This window comes from Cyprinodon tularosa, unplaced genomic scaffold, assembly GCF_016077235.1.
Source record: "Cyprinodon tularosa strain WSP-4 unplaced genomic scaffold, ASM1607723v1 ctg33, whole genome shotgun sequence".
NCBI classification, from domain to species: Eukaryota; Metazoa; Chordata; class Actinopteri; order Cyprinodontiformes; family Cyprinodontidae; genus Cyprinodon; species Cyprinodon tularosa.
The window spans coordinates 1048895-1074160 of record NW_024039041.1 but is presented as its reverse complement, the minus strand read 5'-3'; the positions used below and the strand labels follow the sequence as shown (position 1 = coordinate 1074160).

Genomic DNA, 25266 nt, shown 5'->3' with positions numbered 1-25266 from the left:
GTCTGAATAAAAGTCAGACATAGGAGCGACGGTTCTTGCGCTTGCTGAAGAGCAGGCCGAGAGATGATTTTGGAGTTGCTTTTAAGGTGAGTGCTGGATGATGATTGGGCATCGAGGAGATGTAGCTTGAAGCGGATTGGCTGCATCGGAGGCAGATCAGCCTCAGATTGAATGGAAGTAATCAGAGTTTCTTCAGTTGAATTTCCGCCTTAGCTTCATTAGACTGCTGAATGTTATGTAAAATGGGTTATAAAAACTAAACAAACAAAAAAAACAAAGTTGTAGCTATACAGGATTAGGGCCACTGAAAAAAAAAGTTAACAGATTTGTTTAATTATTTCAGTTTAATATGGGGAAAAAAGTCAGAATTCTTACTTTTTTTTTTTAGAAGTCTGACTTATCTCAGAATTCTGACTGAATTCTCACAGCTTACAAACATGTTAAATCAAGCCGTAGCCATGTCTGTTTTAGAGACTAGCTCTCTTGTTTTAATGACCTTCTGCCCCTCCATTAATGAAGGGACCCCCTCGGGCACGTAAAAAGTTGCCTAATTTTGTAATTTTCCACCAATGTGTCACTGGCCTTCTCAAACAACTCACATCTTTGTCAGTGAAGCTGAACGCTCCCACATCTCTTCCTTCATGGTGCCCATCTACATTAAGATCCAACATTCTGAGATAAAAGTCAGAATTCTGAGAAAAAAGTCAGAATTCTGACTTTTTACCATATTACACTGAAATAAAATTTAAAAATCAGTTAACTTTTTTTTTTTATTTCAGTGGCCCTAATCCTCTTCCGTACATTACTGTTTTTCATCACAATGTTTTTTTTTTATCGCTGCTGCTTACCTTATTTAGGCTGCCCTTTAAAAGCTGAAATTGTCTAGAGAGCTTTTCTTAATGAAATTTCTTTTTGTTTACACTTGTGTATACCAAATAAATCTGTCTAAGTCCATCAAAATGATGTTTTCACTGAACTGGCATAAACCAGTTTCAAACTGGCATATGCTGGTTAACTGGCATATACTATTTTTCAAAACTGGCTCACGCTGTCACTGAATTCTGACCTTGTTTTTTTGTTTTTTTGTTTTTTTTTAACAAGCATCAATATTCTGTTTAAGCTGTAAGCCAGGAAAGTATGTTACAGTCATAACACTCAAAAAAGCACTTTTTTATCTTTAAAGAGAATTGGCTTCATTTCAAACATTTTGCAAAAGTGAAATGGAAATGAGCAACATGATGCTGTGGAATATTAAGTGTGACATCACTTCAAGTATTTTCAATGTAATAAAAATTATTAATTAGCCTTTGATGTGTCAAATGTATCTATTAGATTAATTTGATATAATAAAATCATGAAGGTCTTGTAGAAGTCAGTTCATTGTCAGTGTAGTGTAGATGTTAATATTTTAAAAATAAGAAAAAATAGTGCAATGTTTCCAGCTTATATATGATTTATTTTTGTTTTACATCTTTGATTACATTGCTTTTTCAACATTCAATATACCCAATGCTGACAACATAAAATCAACTTCCATTCAGTGAAGGTAATTAGTGATACTTTAATAAACTCTGAACAAAGACCAATACAATTCGACAAAGTTTTGCTGAAGGCAGCCTTTTAGAGAAAGTAGAGACTGTTTGACTTTTGCATTGATTGCAGTTTTAGGGTTTTAGTGGATCGTTTATTGCCCTGTTTTCTTCAAGAATTTTCCATCCAATCGTAAATTTCCTTAATCCATCAGGAGTTTGTACAGGTAAAGATTTATAGACTTCCAGAAATATACATGCATCATCCAAAACACGAACCTGTAGGATATATTAAATGACCTTAGTTCAAGCACATCTTGATAGTTACTTCACGTTAAGTTATGGTATGCAATAAAAGATGTTTCTTACTGTAATTATGTAATATTTTCCGTCCACTATCTTGTCACAGTATTCAACTGCTCTGAATTCCTTGAAGTGTTTTGAAGTAGCATACTCAATTTCACTCTTCAGCTGTGGAGTAATGAAATGAAACAATACAATAAATTGTTTTGGATTAACTATTTTGCTAAAAACTAAAACCTAATTATGACAAAAAAGAAAAACAGAAGAGGGAAATTTAATATGCATTTTTTGTTTATCAATGTTTACCATGGAACACATCCCCTGGATTTCATCCGTTGCAGGTTTTTCTTCTGAGAATCCTCCAAACTTATCCATTCTGATTTTGATTTCTGCTTTCACTACAGATAAAGCATCTGCTGATATCTTCCCCAAATGCTTAATATGGGGCCAAAATGGTAGCTTTAATATTTGCAAATGTGTGAGGAGATTTGTGTGTCTGTACAACAATCTGCAAATGTGTAAAACTACTTGTGTGTAATCCGTTTTGCAAATGTGTAAAAAATCCACAAATCTGTATTCAGATCTGCAAATGTGTACTGAGATTTGCAAATGTGTAAAATATCCACAAATCTGTATTCAGATCCACAAATGTGTACTGAGACTTGCAAATGTGTAGATCAATCTGTAAGCACACACAGAGACACTTGTGTCTGAAGTATTTTCGCTTCAAGACCCAGAAATACAGACAAATCATTGGTTACAAGTCAAGCGGTTTTTCGGTTGGCTCTCTATGGAAGCCCGTTTCCGCCACTCTGTAAAAAAAAAAAAAAAAAAAAAAAAACTATCTCAATATAATGAGTTACTATCTCATTATAATGAGATACTATCTCATTATAATGAGATAGTATCTCATTATATTGAGTTACTATCTCATTATAATGAGATACTATCTCATTATAATGAGATAGTAACTCAATATAATGAGATAGTATCTCATTATAATGAGATAGTAACTCATTATAATGAGATACTATCTCATTATAATGAGATACTAAATATTTTTTATTTTTTACCAATTTTTAAGTTAAAATTGAGTATTTTTGGTCAATAGCTCCCAGGTCATGTGACCTATTGATGCAAAATCAGTGTGAAATTGTTCTACTAGTCTCTGTAGATGGGGCACACTCATTTGTTTGGCATTTTAACTCTTTTTTTAATTTTTTTACCAATTTTTTTAGTTAAAATTGAGTATTTTTCGTCAATAGCTCCCAGGTCATGTGACCTATGGACCCAAAATCAGTGTGAAATGGTTCTACTAGTCTCTGTAGATGGGGCACACTTATTTGTTTTTCATTTTAACTCTTTTTTTATTTTTTACCAACTTTTTAAGTTAAAATTGAGTATTTTTGGTCAATAGCTCCCAGGTCATGTGACCTATTGACCCAAAATCAGTGTGAATTGTTGGGTCCCCCCTTACATGGGCCCACCACCCGTGAGAGGGGCCATAAGGGTCGTATGCAATGTGTGTTGGCCGGGGAAGGGGACCCTGGTGGTCCGATCTTCGGCTGCAGAAGCTGGCTCTTGGGATGTGGAATGTCACCTCGCTGGTGGGAAGGGACCGGAGCTAGTGTGTGAGGCTGAGAGGTTCCGGCTAGAAATAGTCTGTCTCACCTCGACGTATGGTTCTGGTTCTGGAACCAGTCTCCTATAGAGGGGCTGGACATACTTCCACTCTGGAGTTGCCCACAGTGAGAGGCGCTGGGCAGGAGTGGGCATACTTGTTGCCCCCCATCTCGGCGCCTGTACGTTGGGGTTCATCCCGGTGAATGAGAGGGCTCCGCCTAAGGGTGGGGGGGACGGGTTCTGACTGTTGTCTGTGCTAACGGGCCGAACAACAGTTCAGATTACCCACCCTTCTTGGAGTCCTTAGAGGGAGAACTGGAGGGGGCTCCTCCTGGGGACTCCCTTGTTCTGCTGGGAGACTTCAACGCTCACGTGGGCAATGACAGTGAGACCTGGAGGGGCATGGTTGGGAGGAATGGTCGCCCCGATCTGAACTCGAGTGGTGTTCTGTTGTTGGACTTCTGTGCTCGTCATGGATTGTCCATAACGAACACCATGTTCAAGCATAAGGGTGTCCATATGTGGTAAAAAATAAAAAAAGAGTTAAAATGCAAAACAAATGAGTGTGCCCCATTTACAGAGACTAGTAGAACAATTTCACACTGATTTTGGGTCAATAGGTCACATGACCTGGGAGCTATTGACCAAAAATACTCAATTTTAACTTAAAAAATTGGTTAAAAAAAATAAAAAAAAAGAGTTAAAATGAAAAACAAATGAGTGAGCCCCATCTACAGAGACTAGTAGAACAATTTCCAAGTGATTTTGCGTCAATAGGTCACATGATCTGGGAGCTATTGACCAAAAATACTCAATTTTAACTTACAAAATTGCTAAAAAATAAAAAAAAGAGTTAAAATGCAAAACAAATGAGTGTGCCCCATCTACAGAGACTAGTAGAACAATTTCACACTGATTTTGCATCAATAGGTCACATGACCTGGGAGCTATTGACCAAAAATACTCAATCTTAACTTAAAAAATTGGTTAAAAAAAAAAAAAAACTATCTCATTATATTGAGTTACTATCTCATTATAATGAGATAGTATCTCATTATATTGAGATACTATCTCATTGAGATAGTATCTCAATATAATGAGATAGTAACTCAATATAATGAGATAGTAACTCAATATAATGAGATACTATCTCATTATATTGAGTTACTATCTCATTATATTGAGATAGTTTTTTTTTTTTTTTTACAGAGTGGCGGAAACGGGCTTCCATACATTTGCAGATCTGAATACAGATTTGTGGATTTTTTACACATTTGCAAAACGGATTACACACAAGTAGTTTTACACATTTGCAGATTGTTGTACAGACACACAAATCTCCTCACACATTTACAGATTTATTTACACATTTTCAAATCCCACTGCACACGCACAAATCGAGATACAGACACACAACTCTCCACACACATTTGCAAATATTAAAGCTACCATTTTGGCCCCATAAAAAGGGATCAGCTTTGTGTTCAAGGACAGGCAACATCGCCTAATTGTTTTGTTCTTACGTGAAATACATGTTCGTTGTGTAATAAATAACAGAAACGTTTTGTGAATGAAGTTGAGAGTTAACAGCATAACTTGTTTTTATTCTTTGTCTGCTTATCTTTAAACACTGATTTAAGTATTGTAATTTTTCAACTGAGCAGTAATTTTACATCCATGCAAACTCAAATGTAATATTTAAAACTTGAATACATAAAATCAGTTACTTAACAATATGAGGCGTTGTTTAATTTATTTTTAACAATGTATTTCCATACATTTATGCTAGGGTTGACCAAGTCTAGTTTTCCAGACCTATCACTCTGCAACTTTAGATGCGTTCCTTCTCTAACTAACACACCTGGATCTTTGACTCATTCATAGGCCTCTATAGAACTGAGTTGCTGCTACTGAGGGAAGTCAACCTTTTGTCTGGGGTATGTTTTAGCAGGGACGAATCTATAAGTTGCAGTCTGTTGCAGTCTGGAGGATGGTATAAGTAATTCCTGATATATACCGTCAATGTGGCCCGTTGAGGGTGGCCAATATGCTGAAGTGGCCCTTGGTGAAATTGAGTTTGACACCCCTGACCTAGAGTATAAATATGCTTGAAAGCCAACTCAAGTTCAGTTTTGGTGAAAAGCTGCAAACAGAAGTAAAACAATGTCGTTTGGAGAATGGTCAGAACCCAAGCCCGTAGATGGAGATGTTTCCATGCTTTGTAAATGGGTAAGATTTTGTTTTTCTCTACAACTGTTGCCCTCTAAACTTTCTGCTCTAACACCTCTTTTTATTTGATTCTAACACAGATGAAGAACATCTCAGAGTCAAATACAAAAAAGAGTTATAAGGAGTTTGTTGCAGTTTCATACCGGAATCAGTCTGTGGCAGGGGAAAACATACTCGCCAAGGTAATAAACGATGCTTTTTCATACCATATCCCTCAAAAGATTTCAGTAGCAACAATAGATGTTTCTGGGCAAATATAATCTGAAAATTATAACTTTCATTGCTTGACAGTTAATCAATACATGTCAAGTATTTTATGTATCATAATTATTGAACAGGAAATTTCATAAAAAAAAAAGAATAGCATAATTAATTAGAGTTTTCTAATGATACTGCCATCTGTGGCCAAAACACACTACAGCAGTATGCTTTTAGTCATTCTCGTACTTAAAAATCGTTTTTTTTTTCTCACGTTATGTCAAGTTTTTTTTTAATAATCTTTTTAGGATTTAGTTGCCTTTATTTTTGTAAGGTGTAGTTGGTAGATAGGAAATGGGAGTAGAGAAAGGGGAAAGACACATGGCAAAGGTCACCAGGCCAGGACTTGAACCTTTGGTCATGTACCTAACCCATGCACCACTGGCGCACCGCGCCTGACCTGCGGTTTCCAGCTGTGTTGGTGTTGATTGTAAATACTGCATCATCAAGCGTTCTGTCCTGTTGTGTTAGTGGCCTACACAATGCTGTGACTTATATATTTTTTGAAAAATGTACCAACCTTTAAACTATTGTTTGATTTTATCTGATATTCACTAGCCATCAGTCAATGCATTTCATACATCCTCTTCTTCCTGAAGCAGATAAATTAGGAAGTCTAAAGCTGTCTTGTCCAAGTATCAGGTCAGGATAATCTTTGTATCCAACATTTTTTTTCCTTCTCTAAAAGCAAAAGAAACAATGCAATGGTCATTTCCATTTTAGAAGTAATAATAATCATCTTTGCCATACCCCATGAAGGCAGCCTTATTATGCACAAAATCCATCTTCAATATAATGCTTTAAAGGAGAAGTTCGGTTTTTTACACTTTAAGCCCATTTTCTGTAGTGTCCAGGATGAAATCGAATGATCGACACCAAAAGTTTGACAATTGGTCCTGTCTCTGCTTTTTGGCTCATTTAGAATCCACCCCTGGCTGCTTTAGAATGGCTTGCATAGAGCATGTCCGATAATGTCCTTAAAACAACCTTAAACGTTCTTTTTTTAAAATATGCTACTCACCGGGTCGTCAGCGCTGTTCAATGACGTTCCAAAAAAAGTTTCGTAAAGAAAAAACGTTCCTGTAGTGTTTTATTTAGCATTTTGTAAATCCCCATTGAGTTCTGTAGGAATAGTCAATATTCCCCTGCCACCGGAAACGGAAATGGGGCCTGTTTACACAGTTGTAGTCTTTTCGCTTCACTCTGTGTACTCCGACGTCGAGGTGCTAACGTCTCTGTTAAACACTTTAAAAAACTCTGAAAATGGAATACGAAAGGTGGATTCTTGATTCTCGACGTCGGAGTACACAGAGTGAAGCGAAAAGACTACAACTGTGTAAACAGACCCCATTTCCGTTTCCGGCAGAGATGGGAAGTAACGAAGTACCAATACTTTGTTACTGTACTCAAGTAGATTTTTCTGATATTTTTACTTTACTTTACTACTTATTTTTATGGTGACTTTTTACTTCTACTCCTTACATTTTTACACAAATATCTGTACTTTCTACTCCTTACATTTTAAAAAATTGGCTCGTTACTTTAGTTTTGAATCATTTCAATGGAGTTACCGTTATTATTTTTCACGTCATCAATACCAAATTCAATCTAATTGGATGGGAATCTACGTTGCATTTGACGCACCACTACAAGATGAATCGACAGATTCGGCGGTATTCATTGGCGGCAAATCATTGCAGCTTGGTGGCGGTGGCGTTAGCATAGTAGCATGGACGACGAGATGATTGAAAATGAACACAACGGAGATCTAGTCCTATTGGCAGACATCCATTTAAAATGTAGGCAACGGCATGAAAAAAGTGGTTTCTACTTTTACTTTTATACTTTAAGTAAATTTACAAGCCTGTACTTTGTTACTTTTACTTGAGTAAAGAAGTTTAATCAGTACTTCCACTTTTACCAGAGTATTTTTTAACACAAGTATCTGTACTTTTACTCAAGTATGGAAAGTGAGTACTTTTGCCATCTCTGGTTTCCGGTGGCAGGGGAATATTGACTATTCCTACAGAACTCAATGGGATTTACAAAATGCTAAATAAAACACTACAGGAACGTTTTTTCTTTACGAAACTTTTTTTGGAACGTCATTGAACAGCGCTGACGACCCGGTGAGTAGCATATTTTAAAAAAAGAACGTTTAAGGTTGTTTTAAGGACATTATCGGACATGCTCTATGCAAGCAATTCTAAAGCAGTCAGGGGGTGATTCTAAATGAGCCAAAAAGCAGAGACAGGAGCAATTGTCAAACTTTTGGTGTCGATCATTCGATTTCATCCTGGACACTACAGAAAATGGGCTTAAAGTGTAAAAAACCGAACTTCTCCTTTAATTGTTTGCAAGCTCGGGATCCGTTTGATGTCATATCCGCCAAACAGCAAAGGACCATTCAGGAAAATATGCTACAGGCTTATAGATGCATTGGCACTGAACTGCTAAATGTTTTAGTTGCAAAGGTTCAAATAAAAAGACTATTTTAAGTATATCTTTCAGCAAAAATGTACAAAATATTCCCTTGAAGAGCACCTTAATCCAATGAATCTAATGTAAATTAGACTATGCCAGGACCAAAATGCAAACAGATGACTAAAACTGATGAACACTGGTTTTTATGAATAAATGCAAAGCTCCTAATTTAAACTTATAAAAAGAAGATTATAAAGAAGTGAAAAAAAATAAATTTCTAGTCCTTTCAAAGGATCATTTGTATTCTCTTCTCTCTACAGGTTTGGGTTGGAGAAAACAAGTACGTCCATCTGATGATCTTCCAAGGTCCTCTGCTAGAGGACACATTTACGATCAAGTTTTTGGGAGTGAAGGATGACTACAAATGGGAAGATCCTCTTGAACCCTTTATTTAACCCCTCTGTCTAAAGTGAAAGCCTTGTTGAGCCTCCTCCAACTGGCTGCTTAAAAAGAAAATGTGTTTGTGTTCTTGTTATGAGCAAACTTATCACAAAAATTTTCAGTTACAAGGGTTAAGTCAAATCTTTGTAAGACTCGTGAATTATCAATAAACATGAATCAATTATTTTATTTGTATTATGTTAGAGAAAAAATAAGTGTATGCCACATAAATGTTCAGTGACATTTTTTTAGAAACTAAATAAGAAAATACAGGAAAAAGTATAGAGGAGGGATTATTATTGAGAACCAATCAGCCCACTTGATTGGTAACAGGGAGGAATAGCAGCACTTGAAGCTAGCACGGCTTTATGGATCAGAGAGGAGCTGTCATATATACTACACACCTAAAGTTGTTTCCATGTTACCCTGGAGCATTTGTAAGCAAAAAACATGTTTTAGTACGATGGTCGACCCATACATGTTTTATTTTGCCACAAGGGGGCAGCACTTTCCTTTCTTCCCTGCAAGAATTTTCTAGGGGTCTGTGACCAGAACATTTTAGATCAATTTTTCTATTAATTAGCTTTGAAGTAGATGCCCTATGTGTCATGATGGGTTTCAGAAAAGCCCAGTATGCAGAACACCACGGAGACAGATGAAAAGTTTAACAAGTTTTATTAAGCACAAGCACATGGATTAAACACAGGAACTGGTTCAGGCCTGGGGCAGGTTCACTGGAGTCTGTGAGGATGACAGTTCAGTTAGCTTGGGAGCAGATGAGTTCGAGTTTGAGAGTTTCTGATTTATACCTTGAGGAGTCCGGGTATGGCCTTGAGAGAGGAACTGTTGGGTCCAGAGATTGTTTAGTTCAGCAGAGTTCAGTAACCGCTTCAGCGTCTTGCTTCTAGCGTGAGGGCAGACCTTGACTTTGGGTTTCCAGCTCTTAGTCCAGAGCAGCATGAGAATCCAGAGAAGAGTCTTCAGGTTTGGCTCAGAGGGCAGGCTCGGCAGGTTAAGCTCATCCAGAGCTTACAAGGGAAACTGGATTCCTGTAAGCAGAGACAAAGAGGGATTAGAATCCAACCAGGGAACAGAAGCAACAAAGGTACTCAGGAGATGCTAGGCTCAGGTGCTAACCAAACTGGATAAACACTGCGGCGTTGAGGCAAGGTCTGAAGGCCGGTTATATACTGAAGGATCCTCCTGATGATGAGATGCGCCTCAGGTGTGTCGAAGGCTCAGCTCAGGAGGATCCACGGCGAACTCTGCTGGAGAAAGGTGGAACTTCTCCAGATCCCAACAGTACCCCCCTCTCAACGACCGCCTCTTGGCGGTCCAGAAGATGTCGACGGGAGGGAGCGCTCATACTCCTCGATCAGAGAGGGGTCGAGGATGTAGGAGCCAGGAACCCACTGGCGATCCTCCGGACCGTAGCCCTCCCAATCGACGAGGTACTGCCAACCGCGACCTCGCCGACGGGAGTCCACGATCCGGCGGACGGTGAAGGCAGGATGTTGAAATGGCAGGATTTTGAAAATCGGTCGACGATGGTAAAGATTGTAGACATACCTCGGGAGATGGGAAGACCAGTGACGAAGTCGATAGCGATGTGAGACCAGGGGCGAGTGGGAACTGGAAGAGGATGCAAAAGACCTGAGGGTGGTTGATGTGAGGTTTTGTTTCTGGCGCAGGTAGAGCAAGCCAAAACATATTCCTTGACATCCTTGTGCAGGGTAGGCCACCAGAAACGTCTAGAGATAAGGGCAATGGTTCTGCTCACCCCCGGATGAGCGGAAAACTTGGCTGTATGCATCCACTGTATCAGGCGGGATCTGACTGAAGAAGGGACATAAGTTCTGTTTGGAGGACCGTTACCTGGGTCAGTTTCAGAAGCCAGGACAGAGTTTATTAGGTCGGTGATTTCCCAGGTAACCACTCCAACAGTGCAGGAAGCGGGAAGAACAGGTTCAGGCATCTTGGATTGGTCAGTGGAATAAAGACGAGAGAGAGAATCGGGTTTTATGTTCTTGGATCCGGGTCTGTAAGAAATTATGAGGTTGAAGCGTGAGAAGAAAAGTGACCACCTTGACTGCTGAGGATTGGCTTGTTTGGCAGATTGGATGTAGGCTAGGTTCTTGTGATCAGTCCAAACAAGAACCGGGTGCTCAGCTCCCTCGAGTCAGTGTCTCCACTCCTCCAATGCCAGTTTGATGGCCAAGAGTTCACGGTCACTAACATCGTAGTTTTGCTCAGCAGGGGAAAGTCTACGGGAAAAAAAAGCACATGGGTGAACTCTTTGATCCGTATCGAGTCTTTGGGATAAAACTGCTCCTACTCCAGAGTCGGAAGCGTCCACTTCGAGGATGAATTGTTTTGAAGGATGGGGCTGGATTAACACTGTGGCTCTGGAAAACAAAGTCTTAAGTTTATCAAATGCAGTTTGTGCCTCGGGGGTCCATAGGAAGGTTCTTTTGACTGAAGTAAGAGAAGTTAGAGGAAGAGCTGTCTGACTGTAATTCCTGATAAATCTTCGATAGAAATTTGCGAAACCCAGGAATCTCTGCAGCTGTTTACGGTTCTCAGGAACCGGCCACTCCAAAACTGCTTTTATCTTTTCTTTAGATGGTTTAACCTGCCCGCCCTTGAGCACAAACCCCAAAAAGGTGACTGAAGGTTGATGAAACTCGCATTTTTCGGCTTTGACAAAAAGTTTGTTTTCCAGTAATCCTTGTAGAACCAGGCGGACATGCTTCTTATGCTCAGAAAGATCTTTAGAGTAAATGAGTATGTCATCGATGTAGACAAAAACGAACACATTCAAAAAGTCTCTGAGAACGTCATTTACCAACGCTTGAAAACATGCAGGGGCGTTGGTGAGACCAAAAGGCATGACTAAATACTCAAACTGGCCCAGGGGAGTCTTAAAGGCTGTCTTCCATTCATCTCATTCTCTTTTTCTGAGAAGGTGATAGGCGTTCCTTAAATCGAGCTTAGTAAAAACAGTAGCCCCTTGTACTGGTTCGAATGCTGATGCAAGTAGTGGAAGTGGGTACTTATTTTTAACAGTGATTTGGTTCAAGCCTCTGTAGTCGATACAAGGTCTTAGTGAACCATCCTTCTTGCCGACAAAAAAGAACCCAGCTCCCAACGGAGATGATGAGGGGCGAATTATTCCAGCAGCTAATGACTCATTAATATATTTCTCCATCGTTTCTCGTTCAGGTTTGGAGATATTATAAAGTCTACTACTGGGTAGAGGAGCTCCAGGTAATAGTTCGATTGCACAGTCATATGGTCTGTGAGGTGGAAGGGACGTAGCACTGACCTTACTGAAGACAGCAGCAAGATCATGGTACTCGGAAGGGACAGAAGTAAGGTCAGGAGAGTCCATCTCCCCCCCGCCTCTAGGAGACCTCACAGCGGGAGCTGCTGAACGGAGGCACGTTTCATGACATGAGATCGACCAAGACTCAACATGACGATCAGTCCAGTTTATATGGGGGTTATGTCGTTCCAGCCACTCAAAACCCAGCACCAGAGGGGAACATGCAGAGGGAAAAACAAAAAATGTTAAGGTTTCACGATGGTTACCTGAGATTAACGGCTCGAGGGGTTGTGTTTGGTGGGTGACTTGGTGAAGTTTCTTCCCATCAATTGCGGAGACACAGAGAGGCTGGGTTAGAGGAATAGTTTCTATCTGCAGCTGCCGGACCAGGTTGTAGTCTATTAAATTCCGTTCACATCCTGAATCGATGAAGGCAGATAATGTGAGATTCTGATCTGAGAAGAATGGAGGATCCACGGCGAACTCTGCTGGAGAAAGGTGGAACTTCTCCAGATCCCAACACTATGGCAGATATTTAACAATAACAATAGGTTGCTTTTTATTAAAAAGTCATTTAAAAAAAGCAAAACAATCCACTCGCCTTTGTTTCCAAGTTTGAAGACATTTTGCTTCCCATTTAGGAAGCTTTTTCAACTCAAAAGGTCAAAATTAGCGTAGATGCCAATTCAGACATTTTGAATTGAAAAAGCTTCCTGGATGGAAAGCGAAATTTCTTCAAACAAAGTGGATTGCGTAACTTTTTTGGAATGACTATGACCTGGATAACTGAGACTCTTCATCAGTACATTAAATAGTCATGTATATTTTAGCAGCTCTAATTGACTTTGATTCAGCTAGACTCAGGGAAAAATAACTTTGGATATGCAAGGTTCCAGATCCCTGTTCTATGGGGTCAGGTATAACAGTTTGCCTTTTTGCAAATGAGAAAACACAAAAGAAAAAAAAAACAAATCAGTGAGTAAAACTTCAGGAAAAAATGGGAATCTGGTATCTCACCTCATCAATTCAAGTCAGTTTATTTATATAGCACCAATTCACAACACATGTCAACTCAAGGCACTTTACAATTCAAGTAGATCATGCTGTCAAATTAATTCAAAGTTTTCCATCTAAGGAAAACCAGTTGATTGCATCAATTCATTGACTCGAAGGCAATCCCTCAAGAAATCTCCAGAAAAACCTGGCTCAGTGTAAGCGGCCATCTGCAGAGGCCGACTGGGGTTCAAGAAGACAGAGGCAGCGATACAGAAAGAAGCAAAGATAAAAAGCTAACTGTCAACCAGCTCCATAGGTGGCGCCGTCCAGGAGACGCACAGCCAGGCAGACATGATCCGAGCCAGCTCCCATGTCAGAGGATGAAGACAGCACATCCAGCCAGTCACGGTCAGACAAACAGGATTACTCTGAAAAAAAAAAGGCAGAGCTCGAACATCTATAAACAAAGGTGTTGATGGGAGCAGCAGCACAGCTAATATATTTTTCAGATTGTGTCACAGCCAAAGGGTAACAAACAAGATGAAGCTACTATGAGAAAAAGCAGAGAGCACAGGGTTGGAGATTGAACAAACAAATTCTGCAGAGTGGGAGAGTGGAGATAGAACTAAGCAGATTTATGAAAAAGTGGTCAATATGTACTCCAGTAGTCTAAGCCTATAGCAGCATAACTATAGAAATAGCTCAGGATAACCCGAACCACTCTATAGGCTTTATTAAAAAGGACAGTTTTAAGCCTACCCTTAAAAGTAGACAGGGTGTCTGCCTCACAAACTAAATCTGGTAGCTGGTTCCACAGGAGAGGAGCCTGATAACTAAAAGATCTGCCTCCCAATTTATTTTTAGAAATTCTAGGAACCACTAGTAAACCTGCAGATTGAGAGTGAAGTGCTCTGTTAGGAAAGTAAGGAACAATCATATCTCTGATATTGTCATGATGGGTTCTAAGTTTAAGCCCAATATGCAGAACACACACGGGGAAACTGGGTAAAAGTCCGAAAGGGTTTATTAAAGCACAAACAAGGATACGACACGGGAACTGGTTCAGACTGGGGAGCCGGTTCACTGGAGATTGCACTGGGACTGGAGACTGTTGGTTAGCAGAGTTCATGAGAGGCTAAGCTTCTAGCTTCAGGCTTAACGTGGCAGTCCTAGATTTGAGCTTCCAGCTCACTGCAGAGAACAACAGGGGAAAACACGAAGGACTCTAGAAACTGATTCCACGTAGGAACCTCCAGGGAAACTCCACACAGAAGTCTTCAGGTTTCAACCACGTAGGAATCTTCGGGTTAGGGAACAACAGGGGAAAATCCACATAGAAACCACTAGGGAAACTCCACATAGAAGTCTTCAGGTTTCAACCACGTATAGGAATCTTGGGTTGGCTCACCAGGGCAGATTAGCAGGTTAGGTCTCCTAGAGCTTCAGGCTTGAAACTGGTTTCCTGTGATGCAACTCTCCCAGAGCTGCAGGCCAGAGACAGGTTGCCAGAGAGACAGCTCTTCCAGAGCTTCACGAAGAGACAGGAGGTTAAGCTCATCCAGAGCTTTCACGAAGAGACAGGAGGTTAAGCTCATCCAGAGCTTTAACGAAGAGACAGGATTCCAACTAAGATCAACACTGCGGCGTGGAATCAAGGTCAGGCAGGAGCTTATAAAGGAGAGGTCTTCTGATGAGAGGATAAGCAACAGGTGTGCAGGAAGGTTCCAGCTCCAGAAGACCCACGGCGCACTCTGCTGGAGACAGAGGGTAATCTCCAGATCCCCACAGTAAGTCCAGCCCTATAGAAAAATAGCAAAGAGCAGAAGGGGATCCTCGGCGCCCTCTGGTGGGCAAGCCTGAGGATCCCAACAGATATAAGATGGAGCTTGGCCATTTAAGGCTTTATATGTGAGAAGGAGTATTTTAAATTATATTCTGGATTTAACAGAAGCCAATGAAGAGAAGCTAGGATAGGCGAGATATGATCTCTCTTTTTAATTTTCATCAGAACTCTGGCTGCAGCATTTTGGATTAGCTGAAGGCTTTTAACTACAGTTTGTGGACTTCCTGATAGTAAAGAATTACAATAGTCCAGCCTCGAAGTAACAAATGCATGGAGTAGTTTCTCAGCATCGCCCCTGGACAGGATATTTCTATTTTTTGCAAAATTCCTCAGATGAAAGAAGGAAATTCTAGAAACCTCTTTGATGTGGGATTTAAAAGACAGGTTATTATCAAAAATAACACAAAGATTTTTTACTTTATTATCTGAGATTAATTTAATCCCATCCAGATGAAGTGACTGATTAATCAGTTTATTTTTCAAAAACTCTGGTTCAAAGATTTTACCTTCTGTTTTGTATTCATTCAGTAGCAGAAAGTTAAGAGTCATCCAGGTTTTTATATTTTCAAGACATGCCTGTAATCTATGTAATGGGTTAGCTTCATCTGGATTTATAGATAGATATAGCTGAGTATCATCAGCAGAACAATAGAAATGAATCCCATGCTGTCAAATAATTCTGCCGATAGAAGCATATATATGGTAAAGAGAATTGGTCCTACCACTGATCCCTGTGGTTCTGCAGGTAACCCTGGAGCCTGAGGAAGCTTTGTAATTAATGCGAACAAACTGAAATTGGTCAGATAAATAGATTTAAACCAGTCTACTGCTGTTCCTTTAATTCCTACAAAATATTCAAGTCTTTCTAAAAGTATATTATGATCAACTGTATCAAATGCAGCACTGATCTAACAGGACAAGTACAAAAACAAGTCCATTATCTGAGGCCATGTGAATATTATTAGCAACCTTCACCAGAGCTGTTTCAGTGCTATGAGCTCTGAAGACAGACTGAAACTCTTAAAGTTGTTAAAAAGGTAATTATGGTGTAAGTAGCCACACACTTGTTTGGGATGTACTTTCTCAAGAACTTTAGATAAGAAAGGAGGATTGGATAAAGGTCTATAAATGACCAAGTCATCTGGCTCAAGAGGAAGTTTTTTAAGTACAGCTCTGATTTCAGCAACCTTAAAAGCCTTTGGTACATATCACTGTAACAGATTAATCACATCTAAAATGGAGGACAAGATCAAAGGCAATACCTCCTTAAATAACCTGGTTGGAACTGGATCTAACATACAAGTTGAAGGCTTAGATGAAGATAATAGTTTTGCCAACTCTGAAAATTCAACTGGATCAAAGCAGTCTAAACAGGGTTCCGATTCTAAGGCTACCTTAGATGCTGCCTCAACTTCCAGAGATAAACCACTCATAGTTAGAATGCTGGTGATCTTACTTTTAATTGAATACTGTAGATCTTATTTATGAAGAATCCCATAAAATGACTGCTAAGAGCAGCTAGGATCGACAGGGGTGAGAGCAGTAGTGATAAGTCGCTGCACGAGACCGTGGAGGCAGGGGATGCAGCAACAGCCACACAGGGTCAGTATGGTGGCAAACAGCTATAGACATGAGCACTGAGGAGACCAAGGACCGGTACTTCCCGAAGGCGTCCAGCCAAGAGTCCCACATGGAAGTCTTCATGCCAGAGTGTTCTTTCATTTTACCATTCAGGGATCTGAGACCCTCCAGGGCCACAGTGAGACTGCCATCCGTTGCTGTGTTGTTGGGAATGAAGGTGCAGCACTGCTCTCCGAAGATGACGCACACCCCACCCTTCTCAGCCAGCAGCATGTCAATTCTGTTCTGAAAGGCCATGAGTGAAGTTGCAGACAGCTGTCCATATACAGCTTCAAACCCACTTTGTGTCCAATTTCCTAGACGCTGCACATTGTGATGGACATAGTTAATTCTGTCAACATTTGTATTCACAGGGCACCACCAACATAAAGAAACTCAATTCAAAATTCAATTTATATTCATCAGGCACTGCGCAAGGAACTCCTTTTGCAGCAATGTAAATAGGATCACCAGCAGTCTGCCAGCTGGCTTCACGTTTGCTTCTAAACTGCCATTGCTGTGGCAGGATGCTCGTCAGTTCAACAGTTAATTCCAGTGCGCTAATATTGTAAACTTTAACTGGTAATAAAAAGTGAAACTAATGTATGGGCACTTATTACATTTTTTGGCATTTTATCAAAAAGTCTATCATTACCACACCACCACCACACATCTGCTCTGGACACTGGTGAAAACGGACCAATAATATTGTAGATGTTATTACACCATACTGTGTTCAGATTAGAGTCTTTTACCAATGCCTGTAATATTTACACATATAGTTACTTTGTGCTATTTTACTGGAGAACAATGGTTTCTGTTTTTGTGCTGTTGCTATGGGATAAATCCTATCCCAGTCTGAGAAGTTTCTTCTAGGGACTGTGTCATTCATAACATCAATTAAACATAAAAAATCCATAAAAGCTGGAACAACCTGTAGCAGGGGTCTGGGGCCCATGCATACTATGCAGCTCCGACGTGACATATTACCTCCCTGTTCAACCCTGAGCAACCAGTTATATGTTTGACCAAAAATACCAGTAATAATCGTAAACCAATCATCAGAGGTAGAATTTTGTATGACCACGCCCTTTGCAGCTGTCACTGGAGAGACAGAGGGTTTAGTCATGTTGGTGCTATTCGTTTCACAAAGCATAATTTTAAATGTAGGGTTAGAGCTGGAGCTATGCGCCCACAATAAAACCTCTTCAGCATATACCTCCTGGAGCTCGGTAGGTAGGTGGTTTAAGGGGTGCTGTAGTTAGATTTACACTCAGTAATATTCCGGTCTCAATCTTACCTATTCTCAGCACCTTTTGCTGGTGTCTTGCCCATTCTGTCATTTTTTGAGGGTGATATGAACAGTGGTTCTTAAGCTCAATATCAAAACATTGTCCTATTTTCTTTGATTTGATTCACAAAATGTGAACCATTATCACTGTAGATTTTTTCCCCTTCACTTTGATTTAGTTCTACAAAATCCATATGTATTATTTGAAACTGACATGTGGGAGAGGGAAACTTCTCATGTTTAGGTTTTAGATTTCATTATGGATTGTGTTTAGTAATGCCCTACAAAAATTTTTTTTAATAGTGATCAAATCCATATGTTGTATAATATTGGTTTACCTGTCCTACCATCCTTTCTGTTGAGACATGTGTAACACCATTGCTCAATATAGCTGCTGCTTTGAATACAGAGGAGCTGTTGTTCTCACAGGGTCTAACCCTTTAGAGTAATGCACCACAAGTTTGAGCTTATTACCTCCAGGCTGTAACAACACAGAGGTCATAAAACTAGCTTTACAGTCGACTGTTTTGATGAACGGTTTTTGATAATTTGGTAGAGCTAAGACAGTTGCTGAGAAAAGTTCTGCTTGTAGCTCTGTGAACTGCTGTTCTGCTTCTGGGGTCCACTAGTTATTCTCTGACATAGCCATTGGTGTGTCATAAATCAGGCTTAAGAGAAGCTGAGTTTTTTTCTGCATAATGTGGAATCCAAGCTCTGCAGTAATTGCACAGCTCCGCAGTAATTGTTTTTTCTTTTAATGCATTTAATAGCTCCCCTGCTCCATACACATCCACTGTTTTTAAAGGCTCTGGATTTGCTCTAGCCCCTTCCCATATCTGATTGGGACACTCCCTAAAACAATGTTCGGGTAACCCACAATTCCAGCATCCCTCATCTGTTTTTACTGGTCTGGGCTGAAAGCCCCCTCAGCCCCTAGGACCGCTCCTGAGTCCTTTGGGGGGGGTCCGGTGGCTTGGAAAGAAAATATTTATCTTGAGTCACATATAGAATCGACCCAGAATATTTATGCCCCCCCCTCTAGACACACCTCCTCCCTTTGTAGCGTATTTTTGGGCATTACACATATTATCCATTACTGTGGTTACATTAGACGTTGTGAGTTTGCTAACATTGAGCTGCTAATATCCTAATCCTAGCTGCTAATGATATTAGCAACCTTCACCAGAGCTGTTTCAGTGCTATGATGAGCTCTAAAGCCAGACTGAAACTCTGGCCATCTACAGACAGGCCTAAAATCCTTTAGGCTGGTCCCCCACCCCACCCCCACAGCTCCTGCTGGATGCACAAACATAACTTGAAGGACCCATAACATTAAAGACGGACAAACATAACAGTAAATCTATTCATTTGAATTTTCAGAATAAAGTCCTGTCTACTTTGCATCTGTATTAACCACCTTTGCGCTGTTTCGAGCTCCTATATTTATTCTTTTTTTCCTGTTTTGTTTAATTTTTTCTTTTAACTCTTCTATCTTTTGGGTATTGAGGCCTACCCAAAACCCATATTTCTTTATCCAATGATCTAAGTAATTTCAATGCTTTAGGGTCATTTGCTTGTACGAACGTCCAGTTTTTATTCTTTAGTTTATCTCTTGGTTTTACTTTACTAGACCCACTTCCCATTTTGCGTGTTTTGGACCAGTGTGGTTGTAACACCTAGGGTATTCTAAAACACTGGTTTATTTCAACAGAGCAATACTTAAGATACCGTTGTGGTAATTTTCACTTCAACTTTGAGGGGGAAAATTCTTGCCTACATGCATCCACAAGGGTTGTTTTGTTTGCTTTTCCTGTCTTGTTGCTGTTTATATGAAATACTAGTACCTAGTGGTACTAATACTTCCACTCACATACACTCACATCCCTGTTAACTCCCTCTTCTTCTTTTTTTTCTTTTTGTCTTTTTTTCTTATATACCTCCTATTTAACAACAGACAATTCCGGGGGTCTGTTCCCCCATTAGGACTAGTTTCCTTCAGGTCTTTTCACTCAGTCAGGTTTTTCACTTAAACCTACTCACAGAATTTACAGGACTCCACCATCCTCCTGTGTGCCTTTCTCCTTTGGACTACCGTCACTCTTCAGATCCCAGGGAACAGGGATGAATCAAGTCCCGTCAAAGGGTCTGGGTCAAGGACTCAACAGTCCTGCTGTGGCCACAGTCTTTCTGTCTTTCACCCACGTCCACTGGATTCGTCAGATGTATTGACATCCGGCTCGAAGGACCAATTTAATATCAGGTTCAAACACCGAAAATGTCAGGATTTGTTTGTGGGTTGAGGACCCAAAAGCAGAGGCAGGCAGGCAGAGGTGAATTTATGGTTGATTTAATGAAGAGTAACTGAAAAAACAAAATCCAAACAAACAGGCAACCAAGAATCCAAAATCCAAAAATGAAAACAAAGTCCAAAAAACAAACAAGAAACCAGGAGTCCAAAATTCTAAATTCAAAACATGAAAAATTAACTAGAAAACAAACCAGAAAACCATGGAGACATCAGGGAATCAAAACTCAAGGAGAAAGGCTCAGAAAGATTAAGTTGGAGCATGTAAGACAAAGTAAGACGAGGACCCAGCAAAGAGGAAGTGAATAGAGAGAACTTTTAAAGGAGACAGAGACAAAGAGGGGACTAATGAGCAGATAGGAAACAGGTGAGTACAGAAGCAGAAATAAAACATGAGCTAGGGAAAAAGGAGAACACGAGAGGGCAGCAGAGGGCAACAAATGAGAAACCTGGAAGACTGACAAAAATTAGAAAATACAAAAAAAATAAATAAACCACTAAGACTGAAAAAACAAGGAGAAAAGTAAAACCAAACACTAAAAAGAAAATAAAACAGAACCAAGACTCGGACATTAACAGAGAAAAAAAACAAAACAAAGAACGCATTAAACTAACAATTAAAGCATAAAAACTAAGAAACAAGGAGAAAAGCAAAACTCGATGCTCAAAAGAAAAACATAAAAGAAAACAGAAACCTAACATAAAAACACTGTAAGACAAGGAAAGAAAGGCACAGAGTCAGAATTCTTTTTAACTTGCGAGGAGCGTAGGAACAGACCGTACAGTTACAATCTCCAACCCACTCTGCCGGTCTCAGCTTTCTCAGCCTCGCAATTTATTAAAGTCAGGGGTTTCCCCTAGTTACATATCTGAATTGCACTGAGGGAAAGGGGGATATAATTCTCAGAGATAACGCTAACAAGACTTCATTTTCATGTCCTTTAGACCTCAGAGTTCAGTCAAGGTTTACGTTGTTGCAGTTGTTGAGCAGGTTTAATGCTGCTCGTAAATCAACCCCAACCTCCCTTAAAAGCAAGCTTACATATAAAAGGTTATTATAATTGCATACACACAGCATACAGCTTTATGCATTATAACATTATACAGATACATTTATGTACAATTACTCTACCACATGTCATCTCAAGGCACTTTACAGTTCACCAGATCATAAACTCAAATTGATTCAAAGTTTTCAATCTAAGAAAAACCAGTTGATTGCATCGACTCATTGACTCGGATGCAGTCCCTCACACTAAGCGTGATTGTAGCGTCAGTGGAAAAGAAACCAGGCTCACTTTGAGCGGCCATCTGCAGAGGCCAACTGGGGTTCAAGGAGACAGAAGCAGAGATACAAGAGGCAACTGTAAAAGGCGGCCCCGTCCAGGAAATACAAAGCCAGGCAGATGAGCTCTGAGCCAGCTCCGCAGCTGATATTTCTCTCCAGAAGGAAGTCACAGCCAAACAGGAACAGATGAGGCGAAGCTACTATGAGAAAAGTGAGAGAGCGCATAACATTAGAGATTGAACTAACAGATTCTGCAGAGTGGAAGGATAGAAATAGAATGAAGCAAAATGATGAAATATATAAATAGGGGTCCCTAATCTCAGCCTATAGCAGCATAATAAAGAGATAGCTCAGGATAGCTCAAAAAAGGTCTCTATGTGAAGACTACACATCTTCTGTAACACACTAATATCAGTGCAACTACCAATATTTCTAAAAAAGCAGATTATATCTCCTTTCTTTCTCCCAGCTGCAGTCTGCTAGAAAACATCTGAAAACCAAGCATCAGAACTACCTCTGAGAATAAAGGGACTGACATACTCATCATCATTGAGTCTCTGGTAGGCTTCTGAGTTTAAAACATGTTTAACAGGTAACAAGTGTCCAAAAAAAATCTTTCACATTATGACAAAAACCAATATCTATACTTTCAAGTTGTTTATAGCAAGCTTTAAACCCACCATGTTTTTCAAGTGTTAGATTGGCTAATTTTGATAGAAGGTGTTAAATGCATTTTTAGTTCGCTGCTCTTAGCCGACAGGAGTGGTGCCTGCAGGGGCTTTGTGCAAAGATTTATGCCAGTGAGAAAGGAATGGCTTGCCATTTTAATGGAACCCTACACGTCAAACCGTTTCTCTGTGGCAAGGAAAATCCAGTCTTTGCACGAAACATCTCCCCACATCTTAGGAAAAAGTTTCACCGTAGGAGCTCTCCCAAAGTTCAGGTGAATAATTATTGTAAAAAACGTAAATTTTCCTGAGGGGAGATTATATTTTTAGGACTTACTGTTAGCCTCAGGGTTCTTTTTGAATTCAGACCAAGGCTATCACAACCTTTCGAATCAGAACCTACGGTCTTAAACGTGGCTCAGTTACCCGTGGTGGTACCCAGACAGGAAAAATGCTGGTATCTATTCAATTAGTGGAGATAAACTGGCAACCCTCTCATGACTCCCAAATTAAGTCAAAGCTTGGATTTAACAATTCTAGGAAATCCAACTTAACCCTGTTTCAGTTCTAATAAAGCTTTCTTTAATTTATTTCATAAGTTAGAGCTTGTATGAGGTTATGACTACACAGATGAAATGAGAAAATTCTACAGCAGATAAATTTAGATTTTCATGCTTTGTGTGCTGTAGCAAGAGAGTAAAAAAAACAAATTAACAATGTAAGTACAACACAGAAGTATGTGAGCTACTGCTTTGGGAGAAATACTACTCCTAATAAAAAAATAAAAGTTCATAGTCCCTAAACACTGAATGCATCATACCTACTGATAAAAATATTTAAACAGTTTTATTATATCTAGATATATTAACAGATCTATTTTCCATTTTAGGAGGACGGGAGATAAAATAACTGTGTTAAAGTAACTAAATATGATTGAATACATGCCAAAAAGAGTTGCATTAGTTTTTCAGCGAACTTATTTATCTCTAGTTACCATTTTCTAACATTGTGGCAATATTTCCACCATGTTAGGCTGCCTTATGTAATTTTTTGGACAGATTTAATCAGATTACTGTCAAAAGTGAAAAAGTTTTTTTTCTGCGTTTCTAGGTTTTACATGCATTGTTTTTCAGGAACCCTTTTGGGGATCTTAGAATCACAATATTGAAATTAAAATCTCGTTTAAACTCTGTGTGTCTTAATATCTTCTTCTCATGTTGAGGGAATTTGTAGTTTAGAGGACTAAACCACAACCACCTAGGTTGAACACAGTGAAAGTCCTAATTACGCTGTAACATCTTTTAGAAAGTGACATGTTTTAAATGGGAGTTCAGTCAGTAATTGTGCAAGTATGAACATGAAGAATTTGAGAAGTTTTCCCCCAGAGTTCAGCCCATCTGTAGAGGAAACAACTTGCACAGAGTATCCAGTTTACCTGGTTTACCCGGTTTAACTTTGGTATAAATATGCTGAAGAAAACAACAGACGTTAAGCATTTGGGGAAGATATCAGCAGACACTTTATCTGTAGTCAAAGCAGAAATCAGAATCAGAATGGAAGTGTTAGGAGGATTCTCAGTTGCAGAAAGTCCTGCAACGAATGAAATCCAGGCAATGTGTTCCATGGTAAGCTTTGATACACATTTATCATAAAAAGATTAATATGAAATTATAATTACATTTATTTATTTGTGTAAATAGTATTAAAATTAAGTTTCTTGTAGTGTGTGCATGTATAAACTGGTTGTTACGAAACAAATTGAGTGTATTATTTCATTTTATTACTTCACAGCTGAAGAGTGATATTGAGTATGCTACTTCAAAAAAGTACAAGGAGTTCACAGCAATTAAATATACTGACCAAACTGTGAATGGAAAAAATTACAACATTAGGGTAAGAAACATCTTTTACTGCTCCCCACCATCTAAAGTGAAGGTGATTTAATTTACTAGCATTTCTATCCTACAGGTCCATGTTGGGGATGAACAATGTACCGATCTGCGGGTCTATAAATCCTTCTCTTCAGAATCTTCTCTTGGATTAAGGGAGTTTAGGATTGGATGGAAAATTCTCTCAGAAAACAGGAGAATGAACGATCCACTATGACCCGACAACTGAAATCAATACAAAAGTCAACCAGTCTCTACTTTCTCCAATAGGCTGTCTCCAGGAAAAGTCAGTAGAATTGTATTGGTCTTTGTTCAGAGGTTATTAAAGTATCATTAATTACCTTGACTGTCATGGAGATTGTTTTATGTTCTCAGCATTGGATATACTGAATGTTGAAAAGCAATGTAAAAGATGTAAAAAAATAAATAAAAAAATCATATACGCTGCAGACATTACACTGTTTTCTCTTATTTCTAAAATATTGTCTTAAAACTGGAAACATGCACACTTCACTGACAATGAACTAACTTCTGCAAGACCTTCATGAGTTTATTATATTAAATTCATTTAATAGATACATTTGACAGATCAAAGCTTATTTAATAACGTTTATTACATTGCAAATACTTCAAGTGATTTCACACTTAAGATCCGTCTCCCATAATGTCAAGTTTGCTTGTTTCATTTATCAGTCATTTCTATTTCACCTTTGCAAAATGTTTGAAATGAAGACATTTCTGTTTGAAAAATGTACTTTTTGAATGTAATGACTTTAAAATTGTCATGAAACGAGGACAGATGGACCCAGTGTTCAAGGAGAGACAGTCAGTGGGTAAGTTCAAAACCTTTATTAAATAACAAACAAAGCTAAAGTGGATCTGTGGCTCGCGAATACTGCAGGAGGGGGGCGGGCACCGCCCAATCTCTAACACTCTGTGGGAGAAACACAGGTAAGTGACCACGATCATCTGACTGAAGATGGTGATCTCAGTGAGTCACTTACCTGGTTTAGCAGTGAAGCCCATACCCCTTGAGGGGGGTGCAATCCAGCCGATGGGCTGAAAGCTGTGGCTTGCGTCACCCAGAGTGTCCCAGGTGCTGCAGCTCTGGAAGAGTTTCAGGAACACAGGGATACAGGGCAGACAGGAACAGACAGATCAGACAGGATCCAGATCAGACAGGAACAGACAGGCAGACATGGGCAATGTGGAGTCAACAAGTCATCTCCATGTC

The 25266-nt window shown here is 39.4% G+C and overlaps 1 protein-coding gene and 2 long non-coding RNA genes across 3 annotated transcripts; 2 read left to right on the top strand and 1 right to left on the bottom strand.

Moving 5' to 3' along the window:
• Positions 1-1416: 1416 nt before the first annotated feature.
• Positions 1417-2275, bottom strand: LOC119789060. Its single transcript, XR_005281538.1, has 3 exons — positions 2139-2275; positions 1899-2000; positions 1417-1808 (listed from the first exon to the last, which is right to left on the bottom strand). It is a non-coding gene; the product is annotated as an uncharacterized LOC119789060 (long non-coding RNA).
• A 3305-nt stretch (positions 2276-5580) lies between these two features.
• LOC119788936 (cystatin-A5-like) lies at positions 5581-8979 on the top strand. The gene is made up of 3 exons (XM_038293630.1): positions 5581-5684; positions 5765-5866; positions 8687-8979. The coding sequence occupies exons 1-3, from the start codon at positions 5619-5621 to the stop codon at positions 8819-8821; spliced, it is 303 nt and encodes a 100-aa protein (XP_038149558.1). The 5' UTR covers positions 5581-5618; the 3' UTR covers positions 8822-8979.
• A 14629-nt stretch (positions 8980-23608) lies between these two features.
• On the top strand, positions 23609-24488 carry LOC119789024. The gene is made up of 3 exons (XR_005281532.1): positions 23609-23768; positions 23935-24036; positions 24112-24488. It is a non-coding gene; the product is annotated as an uncharacterized LOC119789024 (long non-coding RNA).
• The last annotated feature ends 778 nt before the right edge of the window (positions 24489-25266 follow it).